This window comes from Salvia miltiorrhiza, chromosome 6 (assembly GCF_028751815.1).
Source record: "Salvia miltiorrhiza cultivar Shanhuang (shh) chromosome 6, IMPLAD_Smil_shh, whole genome shotgun sequence".
Taxonomy (NCBI): domain Eukaryota; kingdom Viridiplantae; phylum Streptophyta; class Magnoliopsida; order Lamiales; family Lamiaceae; genus Salvia; species Salvia miltiorrhiza.
The window spans coordinates 15,690,037-15,713,012 of record NC_080392.1 but is presented as its reverse complement, the minus strand read 5'-3'; the positions used below and the strand labels follow the sequence as shown (position 1 = coordinate 15,713,012).

The following is a 22,976-nucleotide window of genomic DNA, read 5'->3' as shown; positions in this document are numbered from 1 at the left end:
GTCTTAGTCGCGCCGTATCTCCGTAAGTAATCGATTTTGTATGCCAATTTTCATTTTTGTGTGTGTTTCGTTTAATCATGCCAAGCCCCTATTTATACCAATTTAGTTATAGCTATGCTGAGTCATTAGCAGGCTTGCCTAGATTTATAGGTTTGATTAGTTGGCTTTTAAAATTTCTCCACATGTCCTTCAATTAATATTTAACGTATATATTTACATGGCTTAAAAAAAATTGCTACGTGCATGCATTTTGTCCCATGCATATTATATATATATATGTACTTAACTCCTTAGATGATAACTATGTATATATAGGTATTGTTCGTGTGTATATATATATATATATATATATATATATATATATAATTATTCAATTCTTTAAGAAATTCAAGCTTCAATTCTTTATTTATAAATATATAATTATATTTGTGGAAATAAATTTTATTTTAAAGCATAATTATAATATCAAAGTTATCATTATACTTTTTTTTTAATTAGGGGCGCGACTAGACTAATAAAAATTAAATAAATAAAATAATTTTCAAGCACTTTATAAATTAAAAGTTCAATAATTTTCAAATAAAATTTGTAAAGAAAATAAATGGTTTTAGGCTGTGACAAACCTACCCACTTAAAAAAAATTCGTCCTCGAAATTTAACAATTTTGGCTGCAATAATCTTCAACATAATAACTTGAAATAATGAACTTGAATTTTCTGATAATAACTTCAATTATTGCAGCAAATTTCAATATACTTTCAACGTAAATAATTTATACTCATCCCCTTGAAAAACTTTTGGAATACATTTACCTTGAAGTCGGAGCGCGTAGTAGTCGAATGGCTTTCTGACACATGACTTTTAAAAATTTCATGTAAAATATTTTGCAGAGTCTACAGGAAAGTAGACCTGCTCTGATACCACCTTGTGACATCCAAATCCATTTTTATTTTTAAAAGAAAACGCACGCGGAAAATCATGACTATAAATAGATATTTAATGTTAAAATAAAGAAATAAATATCTTATTTTATAATACTTTACTAAACATAACATTTTTAAGTAAAACTAAATACAAAATATTTAATTCGCCATTCGACCTTCCACGCGCCTCCGGCCTTTAAAACCTGAAAATGTTAAATATGAGATGAGCATACAGAGTACACTCAGTGTGGGAAACATGCAATCATTGTCCACGTTAATAAAATGGAATCACATATGATCAAACATTCGTAACTGAAAGTCGCACGGTGGCATACCAAGGACCTTTCCGTCCTGGATCGATTCAGCCGGCCCCTGGCGACTGGTTGCAACCATAACTTTAACATGTAAATCGCATTGTGGCATACCAAGGACTATGACGTCCTGGACCCATTCAATGGGCCCCTAGCGATATATAATTTAATGTAACTCACATATGGTAAACACATAATATTAAAATGGACAAAGATTAACCACATCATGTACTGAAATAAATCCCACACCTACAACTTGAGCTTTGAAAATTAACTTGAGTAATTCAAATCAAAGTCAACATCTTAGTCGCGCCGTATCTCCGTAAGTAATCGATTTTGTATGCCAATTTTCATTTTTGTGTGTGTTTCGTTTAATCATGTCAAGCCCCTATTTATACCAATTTAGTTATAGCTATGCTGAGTCATTAGCAGGCTTGCCTAGATTTATAGGTTTGATTAGTTGGCTTTTAAAATTTCTCCACATGTCCTTCAATTAATATTTAATGTATATATTTACATGGCTTAAAAAAAATTGCTACGTGCATGCATTTTGTCCCATGCATATTATATATATATATACTTAACTCCTTAGATGATAACTATGTATATATAGGTATTGTTCGTGTATATATATATATATATATATATATATATATATATATATAATTATTCAATTCTTTAAGAAATTCAAGCTTCAATTATTTATTTATAAATATATAATTATATTTGTGGAAATAAATTTTATTTTAAAGCATAATTATAATATCAAAGTTATCATTATACTTTTTTTTTTTAATTAGGGGCGCGACTAGACTAATAAAAATTAAATAAATAAAATAATTTTCAAGCACTTTATAAATTAAAAGTTCAATAATTTTCAAATAAAATTTGTAAAGAAAATAAATGGTTTTGAGCTGTGACAGGTGTATTCCCCCCAATACACCTGTTCAGTGACCCTCCGGGACCCAACAATTTGTCCAATTATTGAGGATTTTATTTTCGGCAATTTCTGCTTTTTTTGTTTTTTTTTTTTTCGAAAATTGTATTAATCTTTTTGATTTGTTTCCACTAGAATATCCTTTCCAAAATTATCTCAACCGATTTTTAGTATTATTCGATTTTAATTCTTTCTATTTTCAGTTTTTTTTCTTTTGTAATTTTAGTTTTTTTTACAAAAATTGTATTATTTTTATTTTTTAATTTGGGAATTCTCCTAAAAATAATTTTAGATTTGTTTCCTTTTTTTTCGGAAATCCTATTATTTATATTTTTCGATAATATTTTATTCATTTGTTTACACATATTTAAGGATTCTCCTAAAAATAATCGTAGATTTGTTTCGATAAGTATTATTTTTCTTAAAAATTATATTATTTATTTTTTTTTCAAAAATTGTGATTTTTTAATTTTTCTCCACTAATAATTAAGTAAGATTAATACTTGTAAATAATGAAGTAATATTTTTATTTTTTACTTAAATTTAAAATTATTAAGTAAGTTTATTGAATTAAATAGTTTGATTGCACGCGATGTGTTTGTTAAAACTCCTGTTCAAATTTTCTATAAGATTTTGAGTGATTTTTTCCCATGAATAAAATCTAAAAGATACTTACTACTCCTTTATGATTTATTTGCCATGAAGAAAATCAAAAATCAAATCTTCACAAAACAATGAATTTTGATTTGGTGAATTTTGGAAGCAAGGGTTTTGGTGGTTGGGCCATTTACAGCGGCAATGGGAGGGTGTACAAGAAGGGTGATTCTATTCACAACCCCCATTTTACTCTATGTAGTCCCTATATAATATAGTAATTATAAATTTACTAATTTATCCTCTAAACAATAGCCCTTGAATGAAATATAATTCTCTTTTCAATATTTAATATGTTTGTATAGCCCCAACCCCCAAGAAAGCCCATCTTCTTCTTCCTCAATCTACACAGCTGCCTTCTTCTATTCTGGCGTAAGTCGCCGGCGTCGCTTCAATCACCACCATCGGCGCCTTTCCTTTTCTCTATTTAAACCTTTATCTCTCACAACCCAGAGCACGCACGCACGCACGCAAAGAGACGCCGCCCATCCTTCTTCTTAAATCCACCGCCACCACCCGTTTCAGATCTTCTGCAAACAGTAGCGGTGCGGCCGCCGCCGTCGCCCAGAGTCTCGTCGCTTCTCGTTCTCTGATTTATGTTCCTAATCTTTCTTTGAAACCTTAGATCCCCAAATCTTCCAATTTTCCAACTCTCATCATTGCTACTGAACGCCTAATTAATGAGAAAGACAACTTTAGGGGATGGAGCAATGTTCTCTTTATCATCTATTAAATGATTTTGAGGGAGTCTCGAAGGTTCTGGAGATGGCATTGCCCTAACCAAGACTCTTTTCTTAAGACTAATACTTGTGGAGTAGTATCCATTTCTGGCAATAGCATCTTTAGGAGGATTGGCTTTATTGTGGATGCTATTATGGGACGACAATGAGCCTTTTTGTGGCCCAACTGAACTAAGATGGGAAACAGTAAACTGAGTACTTTGTGATTTCTCATCAGAGTCCCTACATGGGTTTGTTTTAACACGGCGTAATGACTGCAGTCCCTTACCAATAATCATGATGTGGCTTGTTTCTAAATGACCTTCACCTTTCATGGATGCTATGATGCCAACCTGGACCAACGAGGACTCTAGAGAATCTGGAGTAGTTTGGATTTCCAACAAGGAAATCTGATTTGACATGCTGCTCTTTCCACTTTCACGGAAAAATCCTTCGTGCATTACATGTAATACATGAGTCCGTTAGGATCATGCCACGTGTCATGGCAAACTTGTAATTAACATATAGTTATGTATTAAAAATAATTCAAAATTTCTCCCTAACCATGGTTTCGGATAGGGCCCACTGTCCTTTTTCGTGTCAGCAGCACTCTTCTCCATGAAAACCGATGCAAAACCTTGATTCGAAGCCGGATTTTCGTGTTGTAGAAAAAAACACGCCGGTGAAAGCATATTCACGTAGGGCTAATCGTCGTGAGTCGATAGGTGGTCGGATTTTCTGAAATGGTGCCAAAAAAAAAAGTCCCCGACATTGGTCCAAAATCTTGTGAAGCCATTGATGAACGCATCGTCGCCGGAAACACGCCGGTGAAGGTAGATATGGACTCAGCTGATGAAGGGCTATCTGAATCTGGGGCTAGAATTTGAAATGGCCGGAAAAAAAAAATCCCCGGCGTTTGTCTCGAAATAAACGCCAGCAAGAGAGAGGTTAAAGCATTCTTATGGAGAACTACAATGTCTGCAATGTCAGAATATGTACAATAAAAAAATAAGAAGAAAAATTATTTGTGAAGAAGAAGAAGTTCCAAGAAAAAGAAAGAAAAAAGAAGAAGAAGAAGAAGAAGAGGACGGGGCGTTACAGTAGAAGGAGAAGCGGCGCGTTAAACATAAATAAGAATTAGGGCAACACTTTCTTTAATCACATTATTTATATAATTTATTTTAAGACTGCAGCCTGCACGTGAAAATTTATTCCAACAGTGGCCCATGAAGTAAAATTTTTAATTACAATGTATACACTTTTTTTCTTTAATTAGGGCCCACGGTTTTAGGGCCCATGGCGGCTGGGAAGAACGACTCCGCCGATAGGATCAAGGGGCCCTGGAGTCCGGCCGAGGACCACCACCTGCGGGAACTGGTGCAGCAGCACGGCGCCAGGAATTGGTCGCTCATAAGCAAGTCCATTCAGGGGAGATCGGGGAAGTCGTGCCGCCTGAGGTGGTGCAACCAGCTCTCGCCGGAGGTCGAGCACCGCCCGTTCACGCCGGAGGCCATAATTAGCCAGATTAATCATTAATTAGCGGGTGACTGCGTTTTTTCCGTTGTTGGATATTAAATTTTGAGTTAATTCTATGCGACAGTACAACGTAAAGCGCCTCAAAGAATAAATTGCGTGAAGAGTGATGAGAATTGGTGTAAATTTTTTCTGGAACAACTTTCAGTTTTTCGCCTCATCTTGTCAATTTTAGTTTGATTAGTTTTGTTTGAGTGGTTGTACCTTGCAACTGCAAGCACAAGAGTAGGACTGTGGTAAGCCAATGTTGGGTGGTTGGATTTTGAGTTTGAGCTAAAATGTTATTTACTTGTTTTTGGGTTTTTAATTCAGCATAGGGATGACGGAGACGAAGGAGATTAGTTTTGTAGTTGGGTTTGAGTTAATCTCAATTTAGTAATTAGGTTTTTTATTTTTTTTGTCAATGAGATTTAAATTTTATTTATTTATTTATTTATATTTTTATTAAGGGAAAAGTAGTACATTTATATAAAAAAATAATTAAAATAAATATATTTTTATTTTTTTGGTTGATATTAACTTTTTGTTAAGTACTAAAATGGTTATTTAGAGAAAACTTAAAAATATTTTAAATAAAAACATATACATAATACTTGATTTGAGAATCCCCAATAGAATTTTCACAAATCATACTTGAATTTGAAAAAAGTTAATATCAACCAAAATTTTATAAGTTTACTTACATCTCAAATATAAGTTTAAAATTTATAATTATATTTTGATATTTTTGAAATAACAAGTGAATCATTTACTTACATCTCAAATAAATAAAAGTTGTTGTTAACATAAACTCAAAATAATATAAATATAAAATTTCAAAATGTATTGTAAAAGTAAATTGAAAAATAGAAAATTAAATTATTAACAAAATCTGAAAAATAAGAAATAAAATGAAAATAAGGCAGTTCTCGAAAATCGTGACCCACCATACATGAATTGGAGAATCTCCAATTGAATTTCAACTAATCACACTTGAATTTGAGAATCTCCAATTGAATTTCCACTAATCATACTTGAATTTTAGAATTCTCAATTAAATTTTCACTAATCATTCTCGAATTTGAGAATCCCCAATTGAATTTCCACTAATTATACTTGATTTTGAGAATCCCCAATTGAATTTCCACTAATCATACATGAATTTGAGAATCCTCAATTGAATTTCAACTAATCATACTTGAATTTGAGAATCCCCAATTGAATTTCCACTAATCATACTTGAATTTGAGAATCCCCAATTGAAATTCTTCTAATCATACTTGAATTTGAGAATCCCCAATTGATTTCCCACTAATCGTACTTGAATTTGAGAATCCCCAATAGAATTTCCACTAATCATACTTGAATTTGAGAATCCTTAATTGAAATTCTTCTAATCATACTTGAATTTGAGAATCCTCAATTGAATTTCAACTAATCATACTAGAATTTGAGAATCTCCAATTGAATTTCCACTAATCATACTTGAATTTGAGAATCCTCAATTGAAATTGTTCTAATCATACTTGAATTTTAGAATCCCGAATTGAATTTCCACTAATCATACTTGAATTTTAGAATTCGCAATTAAATTTTCACTAATCATTCTTGAATTTGAGAATCCCCAATTTAATTTCCACTAATTATACTTGATTTTGAGAATCCCCAGTTGAATTTCCACTAATCATACTTCTATTTGAGAATCTTCAATTGAATTTCAACTAATCATACTTGAATATGAGAATCCCCAATTGAATTTCAACTAATCAAACTTGAATTTTAGAATCCCCAATTGAATTTCAACTAATCATAATTGAATTTGAGAATCCCCAATTGGATTTCTACTAATTATACTTGAATTTGAGAATCCCCAATTGAAATTCTTCTAATCATACTAGAATTTGAGAATCCCCAATTGAATTTCAACTAATCGTACTAGAATTTGAGAATCCCAATTGAATTTCCACTAATCATACTTGAATTTTAGAATTCCCAATTAAATTTTCACTAATCATTCTCGAATTTGAGAATCCCCAATTGAATTTCCACCAATTATACTTGAATCTGAGAATCCCCAATTGAATTTTCACTAATCAAACTTGAGTTTTAGAATCCCCAATTGAATTTCAACTAATCATACTTGAATTTGAGAATCTCCAATTGAATTTTTTCTAATCATACTTGAATTTGAGAAACCCCAATTGAATTTCAACTAACCATACTAGAATTTGAGAATCTGCAATTGAATTTCAACTAATCGTACTAGAATTTGAGAATCCCCAATTGAATTTCCACTAATCATACTTGAATTTTAGAATTCCCAATTAAATTTTCACTAATCATTCTCGAATTTGAGAATCCCCAATTGAATTTCCACCAATTATACTTGAATCTGAGAATCCCCAATTGAATTTTCACTAATCAAACTTGAGTTTTAGAACCCCCAATTGAATTTCAACTAATCATACTTGAATTTGAGAATCCCCAATTGAATTTTTTCTAATCATACTTGAATTTGAGAAACCCCAATTGAATTTCAACTAACCATACTAGAATTTGAGATTCTCCAATTGAATTTCAACTAATCACACTTGAATTGGAGAATCTGCAATTGAATTTCAACTAGTCATACTTGAATTTGAGAATAATCAATTGAAATTCTTCTAATCATACTTGAATTTTAGAATCTCCTATTGAATTTCCACTAATCATACTTGAATTTGAGAATCCTCAATTGAAATTCTTCCAATCATACTTGAATTTGAGAATCCTCAATTCAATTTTCACTAATCATACTTGAATTTGAGAATCCCCAATTGAATTTCCACTAATCTTTCTCGAATTTGAGAATCCCCAATTGAATTTCAACTAATCATACTTGAATCTGAGAATCTCCAATTGAATTTTCACTAATCAAACTTGAATTTTAGAATCCCCAATTGAATTTCAACTAATCATACTTGAATTTGAGAATCACCAATTGAATTTTCACTAATCAAACTTGAATTTTAAAATCCCCAATTGAATTTCTACTAATTATACTTGAATTTGAGAATCCCCAATTGAATTTTCACTAATCATACTTGAATATTAGAATCCTCAATTGAATTTCAACTAATCATACTTGAATTTGAGAATCCCCAATTTAATTTTCACTAATCATACTCGAATTTGAGAATCCCCAATTGAATTTTCACTATTCATACTTGATTTTGAAAATCCCAATTGAATTTTCACTAATCATACTTGAATTTGAGAATCCTCAATTGAATTTCCACTAATCATACTTGAATTTGAGAATCTCCAATTGAAATTCTTCTAATCATACTTGAATTTGAGAATCCCCAATTGAATTTCTACTAATCATACTTGATTTTGAGAATCCTCAATTGAATTTCCACTAATCATATTCGAATTTGAGAATCTCCAATTAAATTTCAACTAATCTTACTCGAATTTGAGAATCCCCAATTGAAATTCCACTAATCATATTTGATATTCTTGAAATAACTAGTGAATCGTTTACTTACATCTCAAATATAAGTTTAAAATTTATAACATCTAAAATATAAGTTTAAAATTTATAACATCTCAAATATAAATTTAAAATTTATACTTTTATTTTTATATTCATGAAATAACAAGTGAATCATTAACTAACATTATAAATATAGTTTAAAATTTATACTTTTATTTTGATATTTATAAAATAACAAGTGATGCATTTACTTACATCTCAAATATAAGTTTAAAACTTATACTTATAATTTGATATTCTTGAAATAACTAGTGAATCGTTTACTTACATCTCAAATATAAGTTTAAAATTTATAACATCTCAAATATAAATTTAAAATTTATACTTTTATTTTGATATTCATGAAATAACAAGTGAATCATTTACTAACATTATAAATATAGTTTAAAATTTATACTTATATTTTGATATTCATAAAATAAGAAGTGAAGCATTTGCTTACATCTCAAATATAAGTTTAAAACTTATATTTATAATTTGGTATTTTAGAAATAACTAGTAAATCGTTTACTTACATCTCAAATATAAGTTTAAATAATTTATAATTATATTTTGATGTTTTTGAAATAACAAGTGAATCATTTACTTACATCTCAAATATAAGTTTAAAACTTATACTTATAATTCGATATTCATGAAATAATAAGTGAATTAAAATTAAGATTAAAATTTTTATTACAATAAAATTAAAATTCAATTTTCTAATTGTGAGTTAGTTTCGAATGATTTCGAATGAGCAATTATAAAATCGAATAATGGCTATTTTCATTATCTCCACTACGAGTAATTAATGTCCTATGTTATGTATCTCAAGTTCATTTTTTTTAACCTACAAACTGAATACATACATATACATATATATGTACATTTAATTATTTATATTATCATTACACAACCATAATTACAAGTGCTTAATTATGCAAAGTTAAAAAAAATAAGTACAACATTTCCTAATAAATAAAAGTTGTTGTTAACATAAACTCAAAATAGTATAAATATACAATTTCAAAATATATTGTAAAAGTAAATAGAAAAATAGAAAATTAAATTATTAACAAAATCTGGAAAAAAAAGCAATAAAATGAAAAGAATGCAGTTCTCGAAAATCGTGTCCTACCATAGTTGTTAAGTTGACTGTGGTAAAGTAATTTATAGCATTAAAACTAAATAAAAAATACACTCAAAAGCACTTTACACTTGGCAGCATCTGAGCGGGCCTCATGTATTGCATTACAAGCAGGATGGACTCTCCCCACTTTCACCTTTTCTACTAAGGGAAGCAATTGGAACTTTTGGTGACAGTTTATATCTTTCAGTGTGTAGTTTACCAGAAATCCAAGTGTGTGTAAATGAATCCTTGCCAACTTCTTTCAATGATCCGTTTCCATTATGGTTCTTTGAGGAATTATGAATTGGCACTTTAAAATTAAACTTAATTATAAAATAAATTATATTTAATTTGAGGTTATATAATTATAGGGTAATTTTGTAAATTTGTAATTATTTTTTATTATTATATTTCTATTATTATAGAATCACCCAATTAAATATCACTTGTTAATATATTCAAGCCCACATTCTTCTTTCTCTTTCTTATCTTCACGTACAAAACCCCTCTTCCCCAATCCCTATTTCTTATTGTTACCACTTCCTTCTCAAACTCACGCCCTCCTCTGATCCGCCACTGCTACGACAAGTCCGCCGGCGGCCATCACCACCAGCGTCACCTTCATCTCCCCACTGCCCCTCTCCTTCTCTCCCTCATCTCTCGTTCAATTTCAGAAAAGAATCAACTTCTTCCCCAAATCAAAATACAAAAAACCCCAGACGATCTGCCTTCCTCTCAACTCCGGCGAGCAGTCGCCGTGACTGCCGCCAGGACGCCCTCCACTCTCGGCCTCATCTCTGCCTTGGGTCGGACAGCAGCGTGACGGCTACCGCGGCGCCATTGCCGCCGCCGCCGACCTCCTCAAAGCACTCCATAAATGTTTCCTCGCACTTAAATCTCAACATACACCACCTATCTCTCATTCTCATTCTATTTCTATTTCTTCCAATTTCTTTTGAATTTGTGATGAACTCTGATAAATTATTCATTTATGCGTTTTTCTTGATTCGAAGGCGCTGATGGATATGAATTTTAAAGAGTAATTATTGTGAGAGGCTTGGTTAGGTTTGTGCATAAAATACATGAGAACAAGATAGGATAAGATGATAGTTTGCTGTGATGAAATGAAAGAACGAAAGTTCTACATGAGTTAAGTTAATGGGCTCAATTAGCCGTTTTTGTATAAGAAAAGGAAAAAATGTCCAGCCAAATAAAAATATGGAAAAACTAGCATCTTCTAACGTAAATGTACAATTATACCCCTAAAGAAATTACCATTTGAGCGCCGCAGGAAGAGAACTAAGATTCTGAAATAAGGATTTGGCAGGGCAGGATTGAAGTTTGACAAATTTTTTTAGCGAATGAGAATAATACGGATGGGTGATTTTTGGGAGAATAATGGAATACGTGTCTGTAATCTGTATTAGGATTGATAAATCACAAACAGGTGGCTGAAGCCAAGTAAATCTCATCTCCAATTCAGATTATTTACCACTCATTTAATAATAGGGTGATTCTATTCATAGCCCCCATTTTACTCTTTGTAGCCATATATTTAAAATAATAATAATTAAAAATTTACTCTTTTACCCATATTTTATAACTCCCAAATTTATATAAACCTTACAAACAATTGTATAGCCCCCAACTAAAATTCGAAGAACCACATGGTATTTTCCCATTGTCTACAAGATTATACAATGCTTTTTGTATGACATCATTTTTGAGATTAAACTTCTGCAGATAATCGACCATATTTTTTGAATTCAAAGGCTTATTTTGTTGCACAGAAGACAGAGTCAGCGTGATATACAGAAGAAAAAAAATTGATAGCAGAAAATACAGAGGATGTGAAGAAAACTACCTCATTCGCGAATTGAGGATGATTTCTGGTATTGGCAAAATGATACAAATTAATCCAATAATTATTACAGAAAATACATAGGATTTGATGGAATTTGTATAGAAACGGTATGCATATGATTACAGAAATTTTATAGGATTTCAGTTGGGGGCTATAAAGTTCTTTGTAGGATTTATCTGCATAAACTTGTTTCTTAAATAAAATTGTTAATTTATTATAAATTTAATTTAATTTGGAGGCTATAAATTATAGGATAAAATAGTAAATTTTTAATTAATTTAATTATTATTTTAAATTGGGGATTATAAAGAGTAAAATGAGGGCTATGAATAGAATCACACGTACAAGAATGTTGATTAATTGTGGGAAGGGGGATCAGGTGGAACCTGGAAGCCACCTATGGGCCCAAACATTATAGTAGCAATTGGGCTGTTATTTTTATTATTTATTATAAATATAAATGTAAATATATTTCTGCAATTAAATTATAGTATTTTATTTGCTATGTATCCTCATTTATTTTGCCAACATTGTTTTATTAATATTTTATTGCACTACAATGTTTTTCATTGGTCGTAAATGTTATACAGTTTTCCGAGCGAAATTCAATCGTACTATTCATTTTACTTTTTTTTTTCTCAAAATCACTAATTTACTTCAATTAATTAATAGTTTTTTTTAAAAGCATGTGTTATTACGACTTCGTTATTTACACTATGGCAGTTCATTTTCTTCTTAACATATCGGGTTTAATGCTTTATTGGAGCATCACCAACGCTTGCACCCACTCCAACAATGGTATTGCACTAACTTGGGTGCAATAGATTTTATTTTATTTTTGAATTAGTTTTATTCTAGTTTCCATGTTAAATTTACAATAATTGATAAATTAAAATTTCATTGAATTAAAATTCAAATCCTACATTGATTGAAATAAAGTTGCAATACAAGAAATTAAAATCCTAAATTACTTAAATTAAAACAAACATAAAATAAAAAATCCTAAAAATCTAGCGGATGTTGTTTCGTTGCTTGATCTCCGCCACCTTGCACATGTGAAACGCCATTTGAGAGGTGTCACGGCTCATCAACATGCTATCGGCGAGGTCACGTTGAACTTGGGAGAACGTTTCCATTGCAGTCACCATATTCGCCATGTACCCGAGAGCTTTTTGGATAATAGTTGCTACGTTTGGCCGCCGGCATAGAAGCAATCTCCTCCACGTCGGGCTCGGGGTCGGCAACGGCGGCAAAGCGGGGGTTCAAATTGGTGGCCGCTGCTTGAAAGGCATTCGATTCTTGCGTGAACGGCGAGAATCCTTGCCTGGAAGCATTTGATTCGCCGGGGGATGGATTTTGAGGGTGTTCACGCCAATAGTTGCTCCAATCGTCTTCCATTGCTATTTGTTGAAATAATATAAGTAGAAGATGAAGAAGAAAATGAGGAGAATGATGAATGTTTGAGGTATTTGTTGATATATATATAGAGGTGCTATAAGAATTAAAAAAAAAGAGGAAAAAAAGCCAACGGAAAAATAAAAAAACGGATACAAAATAACGGCTACTGCCGATTTTTTTTTTCTTTCAATTTTCCTTTTTTTTTGGTTTGAAAAGGGGCGCGTGTAAACACGCCCCCTCCTTCGCTCCCACAGCCGCCGAGTGCGTTCCATCGCCCCCCCCTTCGCACCCGGGTGCAGGAACGGCGCTGGGTGCGATAGGCCGGGTTCGATCCGGCCTTCGCACCCAGCGTTGGTGATGCTCTTACACTACAATGCTTTTCATTGGTCGTAAATGTTAAATAGTCTCGGAAATCCAGTCGTATGAATCATTTTACTATATTTTTTTATATTATATTCACTAATTTACTTCAATTAATAAATAAATCCTTATTTTATAACGAATAATAATATTGACTTCGTTACATACACTATAGTCTATAGCAGTTCATTGTCTTATTGGCATATCGCGTTTAATACTTTACTATAATACATTATTTTTCATTCAAGTATATGTTAAATAGTCTTGCGAGCGAATCTAATCATATGAACAGGCCCGTACCTGAGGACATGTTCAACATGCTGCCGCATAGGGCCCGAAATTTTTGGGGGCCCAATTTTTTTATTTTATATATATATATATAAATTGTTTTTGCTTAAGAACAAAACATAATCCAAAAATATATGCAGTGAACGAAAATGCCTAAAAACAAGTGAATGAAAAGGTTAATAATTGGGGCCCACTTTTGGTGGCCCATTACTTAAACAATTACTCAAACTTAAATCCTAATAGGGTGGATTGTGTTTGTAAAGTATTGTAAAATAGCTTATAGTAATCTGGAATGTGGGAGTGAAGTATTTATATGTATAGGGTTGAAACTTGGAGGCTAAACATCAAATCCAAGTTTCGAATCTTAGATTTTAGCATTAACCATCGAATTTTTTGTTTACCCAACATATTTTTAGATGTCAATTTCGAACTCTAATATATTTATGGTTTGTTTGTGATCTTAAATGATATCATTATTTATTTTGATTTTTTATATGTTTGATGGAATAGATAAAATGCTTATGGTGTAAGAAAATCTTGTAAAATAAATAAATAAATAAATAAATAAATAAATAAATAAATTGATGGGTATTCGGTGGGTACCCTTTCTCCGTTGGGTAATCTCCGCCCTAAACTTAATCCAATTTAAATAAGTATGAAAGTGAGTATGGGGGTAAAATTTTGAAGCGAGCATGAGGGTGGAAGAGCAATATTCCCTAATGGAGTTAGAGTGAAGCTAAAGATGCCAATCAAACACTTTTTTTTTTTTTTTTTTCTTCCGAGTAGTAGCCAATCAAACACATGAATAGCTGCTAACGTTCCGCTTCAAGCCTCACCAATCACCGTAGTGAAAGAGGGAGGCATCCTCACTTTCGAAAATGCAAATGGGTTTGGGCTTCGCCCAAATAATTAATCAATAGCTTGGGCTTTTGTTATAAAAATTTTAATTTTGTTGAGGATTAGGCAAGGTTTAGCTTTTATTTAAAAGCATTCATAGTTTTCGGCTTTGAATCTTTTTGTCTTCTGTTTGTTAATTAATAAAAAAAAATCGTGTTTGTTTTGTCTTTTGTAACCTAATAGCAAATCGGCTCAAAGAAAGTATATGGGAGTGAAATCATTAATAGTTTCCGAGGTTACTACTTATCAAATTGAAAATTGAAAGTATTTTAATTAATCATGGTCATTTTTATAAATTAAAATTGTACGAAAAATCAAGTTTAATTTAGGTTCAATATCGATGGAAATGAATTCTAGCAACACGTTTTGTGGTATATAATATGTATAAGAAAAGAGGGATATTGGCCTATTTTTCTAATTTTAATTTTAACCTTTTCTTTTGGCTGCATGCTAATTGGTTTTGTTTTGAGCATTGCATATGAAGTTAAAAATTAAAGTCCCTATCAACATTGATATGCATCTTTTCCAATTATATATAATTGTACTAAGATATGATTGTTTTTTTCCTGTCACTTTATTTGCCATACATTAACCAATTTAAAACTTTACTTCAAAAAACCAATTTAAAACTTAACTAATGTTGTTTTGTGGCAAGTGGAAACAAGAGATGCCACGTGGGCAGGCTTACATCTTATAGACCCCAGTAGTCAAAATTTGGCTACCTATCAAAATATCAATAGCCCAAATGTTTGGTACCGGCCCAAATATAATTTCATAAAATATACTGTCAAGGGTCTTAATCAATTATTAATACAATAATTAATTATTAATACACAAGATTGACACTTGAATTTTCATTGACTTTTGTATGCATGCTCGTTAATCCGGTATATTCTATTAATCTATCATTTCTTTTTATTTTATGGGTTAATGTCTGGAAATAACATAATTTATATGAATTAATAATTGTTTCACATATTTTTTTAAAATACTATAATTGCAACGCCATCTTTTGTATTTGCAATTACAACAACATCATAATTTCTTTTGCAAAGACGATTAGTTTTATTGCTGAAAAAATTATGGAAATGTTGTGACCGCAAAAATATACTTCATTCGTCCCACGAAGCATGACCAAATTTTCTTTTTGGTTTGTCCTAGGAAGCTTGACCAGTTTCCTTATATGGCAAAAAAATTATCCTTTATTCACATTTTCACTTTTACGCCTATCATACTTAACACATATATACCAATTTCTTAAAATCTGTGTCGAAAAGAGCTTGGTCATGCTTCATGAGACGGAGGGAGTAAAAGTTTGTATTGTAATTGTAACGTTTTACAAATATAATAGATTGGATAATATATTTATAATTATTCTAATTAATCACGTTGCCCACGTAGCATTGGTTTTATGTGAACCATTTCTCCTTGGCACAAGAGATTCCATGCACTTATTTAAATTAATTGAATTTTTAGAATTAAATTATGATAAAAAGCTTCTTTGTATTTGTATGTTATGTAATCAATTAATCACGAGAGGTTAGTTTTTGTGGCAGAGCCAAATATTAGTATTTATTATTAATAATAATTATGTCATCCATTGCGTATCCATCCTTATCTTTTTGCAGCCCACCTCATCAATTATCTGAGTTGTCAAACAAAGATATATAAGGATGAGATTCAGTGTCCCACAATATTTTTATGTGTGTCAGTGTGTCCCATGTTTATATTTATTATTGTAAAAATATTTTTTATAAAAATAAAATTTATTTTAATACTATGAATTATATTTAATTTTTATTTCATAAAATTAATTTTTTTAAAAAGTATATACCACCACTTTGAATTTATCAACCTATTATTAGCTAATAAAAGTGAAATTAAATGATAAAAAATAATTATATATCATAGAGTGATGGAATAAACCCTAGTTAATAATCACAAAATTAAACTAAAGCATATAAAATTGAAATTGAAGAAAATATATATAAGAAATTAAACAAAATTGAAAGTGAGACATAAAATGTGGTACATTAAATCTCATTCCCGACATATGTAGCTCTAATTTTGGATCGGGGCCGAATGTGTACATTGAAACAAAAGTTACTTTTGATAGCATTCATATTTTTAGTAGAACCGCTACATGTGTTACGTGACCACTATTAAAATGACAATATCATATTGATAAGAGTAAATTAAATTTGATTTTAATTAAAATAATTCTTTATTTTATATAACTTATTATATTATTATAGATAAATAAATTCTTAACAATTATACATAGATATCACTCTGACTAAATGTATTCTAGAATTGACAAATACACGGCATCACAAAAACAATAATTAATCAATGTCAATAGCAGAAGAAGAATTAATTCATGTCAACACGTACATTTCTTGATTGAGTAAAATTTTGAAGTAGCCAAAATGAAGCATAAAACACAATTTATGGCCACACATTGAAAAAACACAAATTTTGGCCATTTTTATAGCTTTGGGACGTTTTTGCCCTTAATTGGGCGGACTGGGTAGGGTCATGAGCGCGGGTCGCGTGCCGGGTAGGATCAGGCACGCGGGTCGGGTTAGGCACTTATGGCACTATTAGTGCCATAAGTGCCAAGCTTGGCACTTATGGCACTATAAGTGCCAACGAAATTTTTTTTTTACTCCCCCTGCCCTGTCTACCCCCCAGACCCCCGACCCCACCCACCCCACCCACCCCCAAGCCAAAAACTTTTACTTTATTATTTTATTTTATGGCACTTATGGCACTAATAGTGCCATAAGTGCCAACGAAATTTTTTTTTACTCCCCCTGCCCTGCCTACCCCCCAGACTCCCGACCCCACCCACCCCCAAGCCAAAAAATTTTACTTTATTATTTTATTTTATGGCACTTATGGCTCTAATAGTGCCATAAGTGCCAACGAAAATCCAAAATAAAATAAAGTAAAATGGTCTTTTTAGCACTTATGGCACTAATAGTGCCATAAGTGCCAAACATGCAGAACAAATATAGAAACAACAGCATCATCTAAACCCTAAATGGAACATTTAAACACTAAATGGATAATCTAAACCCTAAATGGAACATCTAAACCCTAAATGGATAATCTAAACCCTAAATGGAATATCTAAACCCTAGGGGAAGTGTTTAAAAAGTTCCTTTTGGCTTGGGGGTGGGTGGGGGGGTAGGGTCGAGGGTCAGGGGGTAGGCAGGGCAGTGGGAGTAAAAAAAAAAATTATTGGCATGGGGTGGGTGGTGGGGGATGGGTGGGTGGGTGGGGGGGTGGGTGGGGTTGGGGGTCTGGGGGGTAGACAAGGCAGGGGAAGTAAAAAAAAAAATGGCTTGGGGGTGGGTGGGGTCGGGGGTCTGGGGGGTAGACAAGGCAGGGGAAGTAAAAAAAAAAAAAAAATTGGCTTGGGGGTGGGTGGTGGGGGGGTGGGTGGGTGGGTGGGGGGTGGATGGGGTCGGGGGTCTGGGGGGGTAGACAAGGCAGGGGAAGTAAAAAAAAAATTTTTTTTTGGCTTGGGGGTGGGTAGTGGGGGGGTGGGTGGGTGGGTGGGGTCGGGGGTCTGGGGGGGTAGACAAGGCAGGGGAAGTAAAAAAATTTTTTTTTTTGACTTGGGGGTGGGTGGTGGGGGGGGTGGGGGGTGGGTGGGGTCGGGGGTCTGGGGTCTGGGGGGTAGACAAGGCAGGGGAAGTAAAAAAAAAATTTTTTTTTGGCTTGGGGGTGGGTGGTGGGGGGGTGGGTGGGGTCGGGGGTCTGGGGGGTAGACAAGCACGAGAAGTAAATTTTTTTTTTTTTGGCTTGGGGTGGGTGGTAGGGGGGGGTGGGTGGGCGGGGGGGTGGGTGGGGTCGGGGGTCTGGGGGTAGACAAGGCATGGGAAGTAAAAAAAAAAAAATTTTTGGCTTGGGGGTGGGTGGTAGGGGGGGTGGGGGGTGGGTGGGGTCGGGGGTCTGGGGTTTGGAGGGTAGACAAGGCAGGGGAAGTAAAAAAAAAATTTTTTTTTTTTTGGCTTGGGGGTGGGTGGTGGGTGGGTGGGTGGGTGGGTGGGTGGGGGTGGGTGGGGTCGGGGGTCTGGGGGTAGACAAGCAGGGGATGTAAAAAATTTTTTTTTTTTTTTTGGCTTGGGGTGGGTGGTAGGGGGGGTGGGTGGGTGGGGGGGGTGGATGGGGTCGGGGGTCTGGGGGGTAGACAAGGCATGGGTTAATCCCTAAATCTGGATCCGGATCAAAGAAAGTTGTTGGATCTATTGGGTTAAAGGGTAAATTAGGTAGATCACATAAAAATGGCCAAATATTGATGTTTTAAATTTTGTGGACAAAATTTAAGTTTCAATCACCAATAGGGCCATCCGGCCCTATTGTTTCTTCTTGATTCTCCTTCACCATCAGAACTTCTTAGAATTAAAACATCGCCAACACAAGAGAAATTTAAGTTTTAAGATAATAAAAAGGAGAAGATGTTTGGAATGACGTGAACTTTCTCTTTTTATTTATATATAATGATTGACATGAACTAACTATAGTTTTTCACTTGAGATTTAATGTATTAGGGTTAATTGTGCAGATCCATCCCTAAAGTTGAAATTTATAGAGCGTTTACCCCCTATTCTTGACCTTAGTGCAACCGCCCTCCCGTAATCCAAAGAAAATGGTGCAATTAAACCCAGGCCTCTAACGGCCGTTAAGCGTCTGTTAGCTTTAATTTTATTTTTTTTAATTTCTTCGACACCCTATCCTTGGTCGTCGATTGCCCACCACCGACATACAGCAGCGCCACCAGCTTCTTTCTCGTCCCGCACAGCAGCATCTCCTCCAACACCTTCTCCGTCGCGTGAAAGCTGGCCACCAGCCACATTATCTTCACCCCAATCTTGGTAGCGCCGCCGCTGGAGACATTCAACATCTTCTTCGGCACCACAGCGGTTCCCAATCCGTGCTCTGTGAAAGCCAACCTCCCCTCCGCCAATTCACATAGCAACTTGATCAACTGCATGATCTTCTCGCACTTGGATCTGTTCGATTCCGGCAGCAGCTCCACCGGCGTGCAGATGGCGCTAGCTTCAATGGCCTTGAGCTTCGACTTCTTCGCTCCAGCATTTGTATCAGCAGCTTTAGAGCGCACGAGCTCGCCTTGCTGCAGATCTCGTCCGACACTATCTCTAGCAGAGATTTGAAGAAATCGACGCCTTGATCCTGTGCCGCGCAATTCCATTGATAATCAGCCCTCGCCATCTTCTCGAATGGTGCGATCACGTCGAATCTGGCCTCTCCGCTTCCTCTCTGGAGCACGATCGCCATCGATTTCATACAATCTCCGCTTCCAACGACGGTGCCACCAAGATTGGGTAAAGATAATGTGGCCGGTGGCCAGCTTTCACGCGACAGAGAAGGTGTTGAAGGAGATGCTGCTGTGTGAGGCGGTGAAGAAGCTGGTGGCGCTGCTGCATGTCGGCGATGGGCAGTCGACGACCAAGAGATTGGGCTCGTGCGAGCTGAGAAGGTGCAAGTCGGAGCCGATGAGTATGTTGGCAGCTAAGCTGATGCCGGAGATGGGTTGCCGAATTTAAAAAAAAAAAAAAAAACCGAATGCTTTACGACCGTAAAAGACCTGGGTTTAATTGCACCATTTTCTTTTGATAAAACAAAAGTATAAGTGAAGAGTTATTTTAATTCGAATCAAATTTGATTGACTTTTTTATGTCACATCAGCACTGAACATATTAACTCGTAATCACGGTGGGTAATGGAGTGATTCTATAAAAATTTTCATTGCTTCCAAATTGTAGGTCATACTCATTAGATTCTTGTATGTCGTTTGTTATACATGGAAAATGGGATTTTATGTTTTATCTTTCTTTTCCAATATTCAAGTTTTAAAATGTCTTTAGTGGGACATTCAAGCGTTCAAATTTTAGTATGTAACCAATGAAGTTTAGAGTTTAAACATCACCTTTTTTTCCAAATTCTCACCGAAAAGGATAAAAATAAAAAATCCGAAGTCTTAAAATATTTCACATTAGTTAACGTATATGGATAATAGGATTTTACGTGATTTTCCCAATCCAAGCCTTACAATATTTTATCCACTCAGGCATACAACGATTATAACGATCTTAAGACACTACGTTTTGTAGCCCGACATGAAAACAAACCAACCTATACCAATTACCAAGGAACCCACAAAACGGTAACACAAAGCCATATGCTTCATTAAAATATTCGAAGGCAAATTTCACAAACTTTTGCAATCCACATAAAGATCATATGTGGTCAAAATCTAAGACATCAGTTTAAGGGTAACTTTGAATCTCAGACACAAAATTGGAATAACATATCTTTTTGTAGTGTACGAAATTATAATTTGACCGAAGTTCGATAATTTACATACAATTATCAGTGTAATTAATGTTTTTATCGATGAATCGAATAATTTTAAAGAAGAATCAAGCACACTAGATGATTTATTTAAGTAACTAACTAGTAAGTAATACAAAGCCCCCTAAAGACAATGATTTATTTCCAAAACTTGCAACACTATAATACTCCATTGAAAAACAGAAATGTGAAACGTTGAAACATATAGTATAATTCAAATCCTAAGCAAGAAAATCCCGAGCTCGGGGCCGCCGTTGCCGTCCGGGTTCAACATGTAGAAGGCCTCGGAATCGCGGTTCCCGACGACCCGCTCGAAGCGGGCCCGCATGTAGAGCAGCTCGCCGCCCTTCCGCCCGTCGTCCACCGCCGGGATGACGCCGGCGCCCACGGACACGCTCTGCACCGTGCTCAGCACGTGCCAGTCCGCCTCGTTGCACTCCCTCACCTGCGCGTGCCCACACTGCCGCCCGTTGCAATACATGTTCCACACCGGCTCCCCAAACAGCCGCGCCGCCCCCCTCCGCGGCCGCGCCGCTGGCTTCTCGCACTCCAGCGCGATCCGGAGCAGCCCCGCGGACATCTCCTTCACCAGGGCCGCCGTCGACACCGCGAACTCGATCAGGAACACGGGCACGGATCTCGGATCCAATTGGACGGCGAAGCTCACGGCGCCGCGCCGGTGCCCGAATAGGGTTCCGGTCACCTTCCGCCCCAGGGCGGGGGTGACGGAGAGTTGGTTGGGGGCGCCCAGCCACCTGCACGTCGGGAGGATGGAGGGGAATGTGATTATCGACAGGAGTGATCGGAGGAAGGTGCCCACGGCGCTGCCGCGGTTTCTCTCTAGGCGTCGATACGCGGCTGCCGCGGACGCCGCGGCCGCGGTGGGGGAGCCGCCGCGCACGACGGACCGGTGGTAGAGCTCCTCCGCATAGTCGAGGTCGAGGTCGTTGAAGGACGTCGACGTCGACGTTGACCTCACGAACGCCGCCGGAATGATTTTGGTAGTGCTTTCGGAGCTGCTTGATCGTGCAATACTTGCAGCAAGTTCGTAGCGTTTCATGGCGGCAAATGTATTTCAATAATTTTGTGAAATTAAATTAGTTATTTTATTTATATATAAATATAATATAATGGTCTTTGATATATGTATGTTGTGTGTGGGTTTTGGGGGTGTTGAGAAGTTGATCAAACGATATAGAGAGATATGATGACCTTTTTGTAACAAAATTAGAGTGGAGAGAGAGAGGGGGATGAGAGAGAAAGTAAAGAGGATGGGGACAAGGGGTGATAATTGTGTTTGGGGAGGGCATATATATAAAGGGAAACTGTGGAGCGTTGTGGTGGATCATTTCGATGTGAGCTATCATGCCCTAATATTTAAATGCAATACGTTAGTCAATTTATTTAATTCGTGACATATCATTAGATAAGGCTAAACAAGCCGCTATCAAAGCTACACGTGTACAAACCCTATGATAGGCACTGCAAATAGAGAACAGAAATAAAGGTGAAAATAGGTCAGACCATAACCGCTGAATCGGATCTGAATCGGTTCAATCGATTCGAGAAGGTTTTGGTTCGGTATTCGATTTGAGGCTGTTCTAAAATAAGGAACTGATATAAGTTTGGTTCGATTTCGGTTCCGGAGTGGCCAAATCATCTGAAAACAGAATCGAACCGACTATATCTATTAAATATATTATATTTTTATTAATATAATTATTATTTTTTAATTAATTTCCCAAAGTGAAATGAATTTTGAATTTGGAGAGAACTCCTCCAATTTGGAGGCTCCAAACCCTAAGCAATTCGCTGGTCTCCAAATTTGGGTGTCAAGAGCACGGGGCACAAGGTTGGGGTCGGGCAGGCAGCAGCGACGCGCGTGCGCACGTGTAGACTTTGCAGCCCACCACTTGTGCGCATAGTTATTACATGTACTGATGTAATAACTTATATACTAAATTAAATAAATTCATCAGAGTGGGACAAACATTAACTTGTCTTTAATATTTATAACTTTTTTTCCACAACTCCATATGCCAAGTAGGGCTCTAAACGCGCCGAGTCGAGTCGAATACTA

General features: G+C 35.0%; 1 protein-coding gene and 1 pseudogene across 1 annotated transcript; both read right to left on the bottom strand.

Annotated features, from left to right (window-relative positions):
- Positions 1-19,202: 19,202 nt before the first annotated feature.
- Positions 19,203-20,148, bottom strand: LOC130990563 (U-box domain-containing protein 25-like; annotated as a pseudogene).
- Positions 20,149-20,951: 803 nt separating this feature from the next.
- Positions 20,952-22,237, bottom strand: LOC130990161 (protein MIZU-KUSSEI 1-like). The gene has a single exon (XM_057914377.1). The coding sequence runs from the start codon at positions 21,954-21,956 to the stop codon at positions 21,111-21,113; it is 846 nt and encodes a 281-aa protein (XP_057770360.1). The 5' UTR covers positions 21,957-22,237; the 3' UTR covers positions 20,952-21,110.
- Positions 22,238-22,976: the final 739 nt, after the last annotated feature.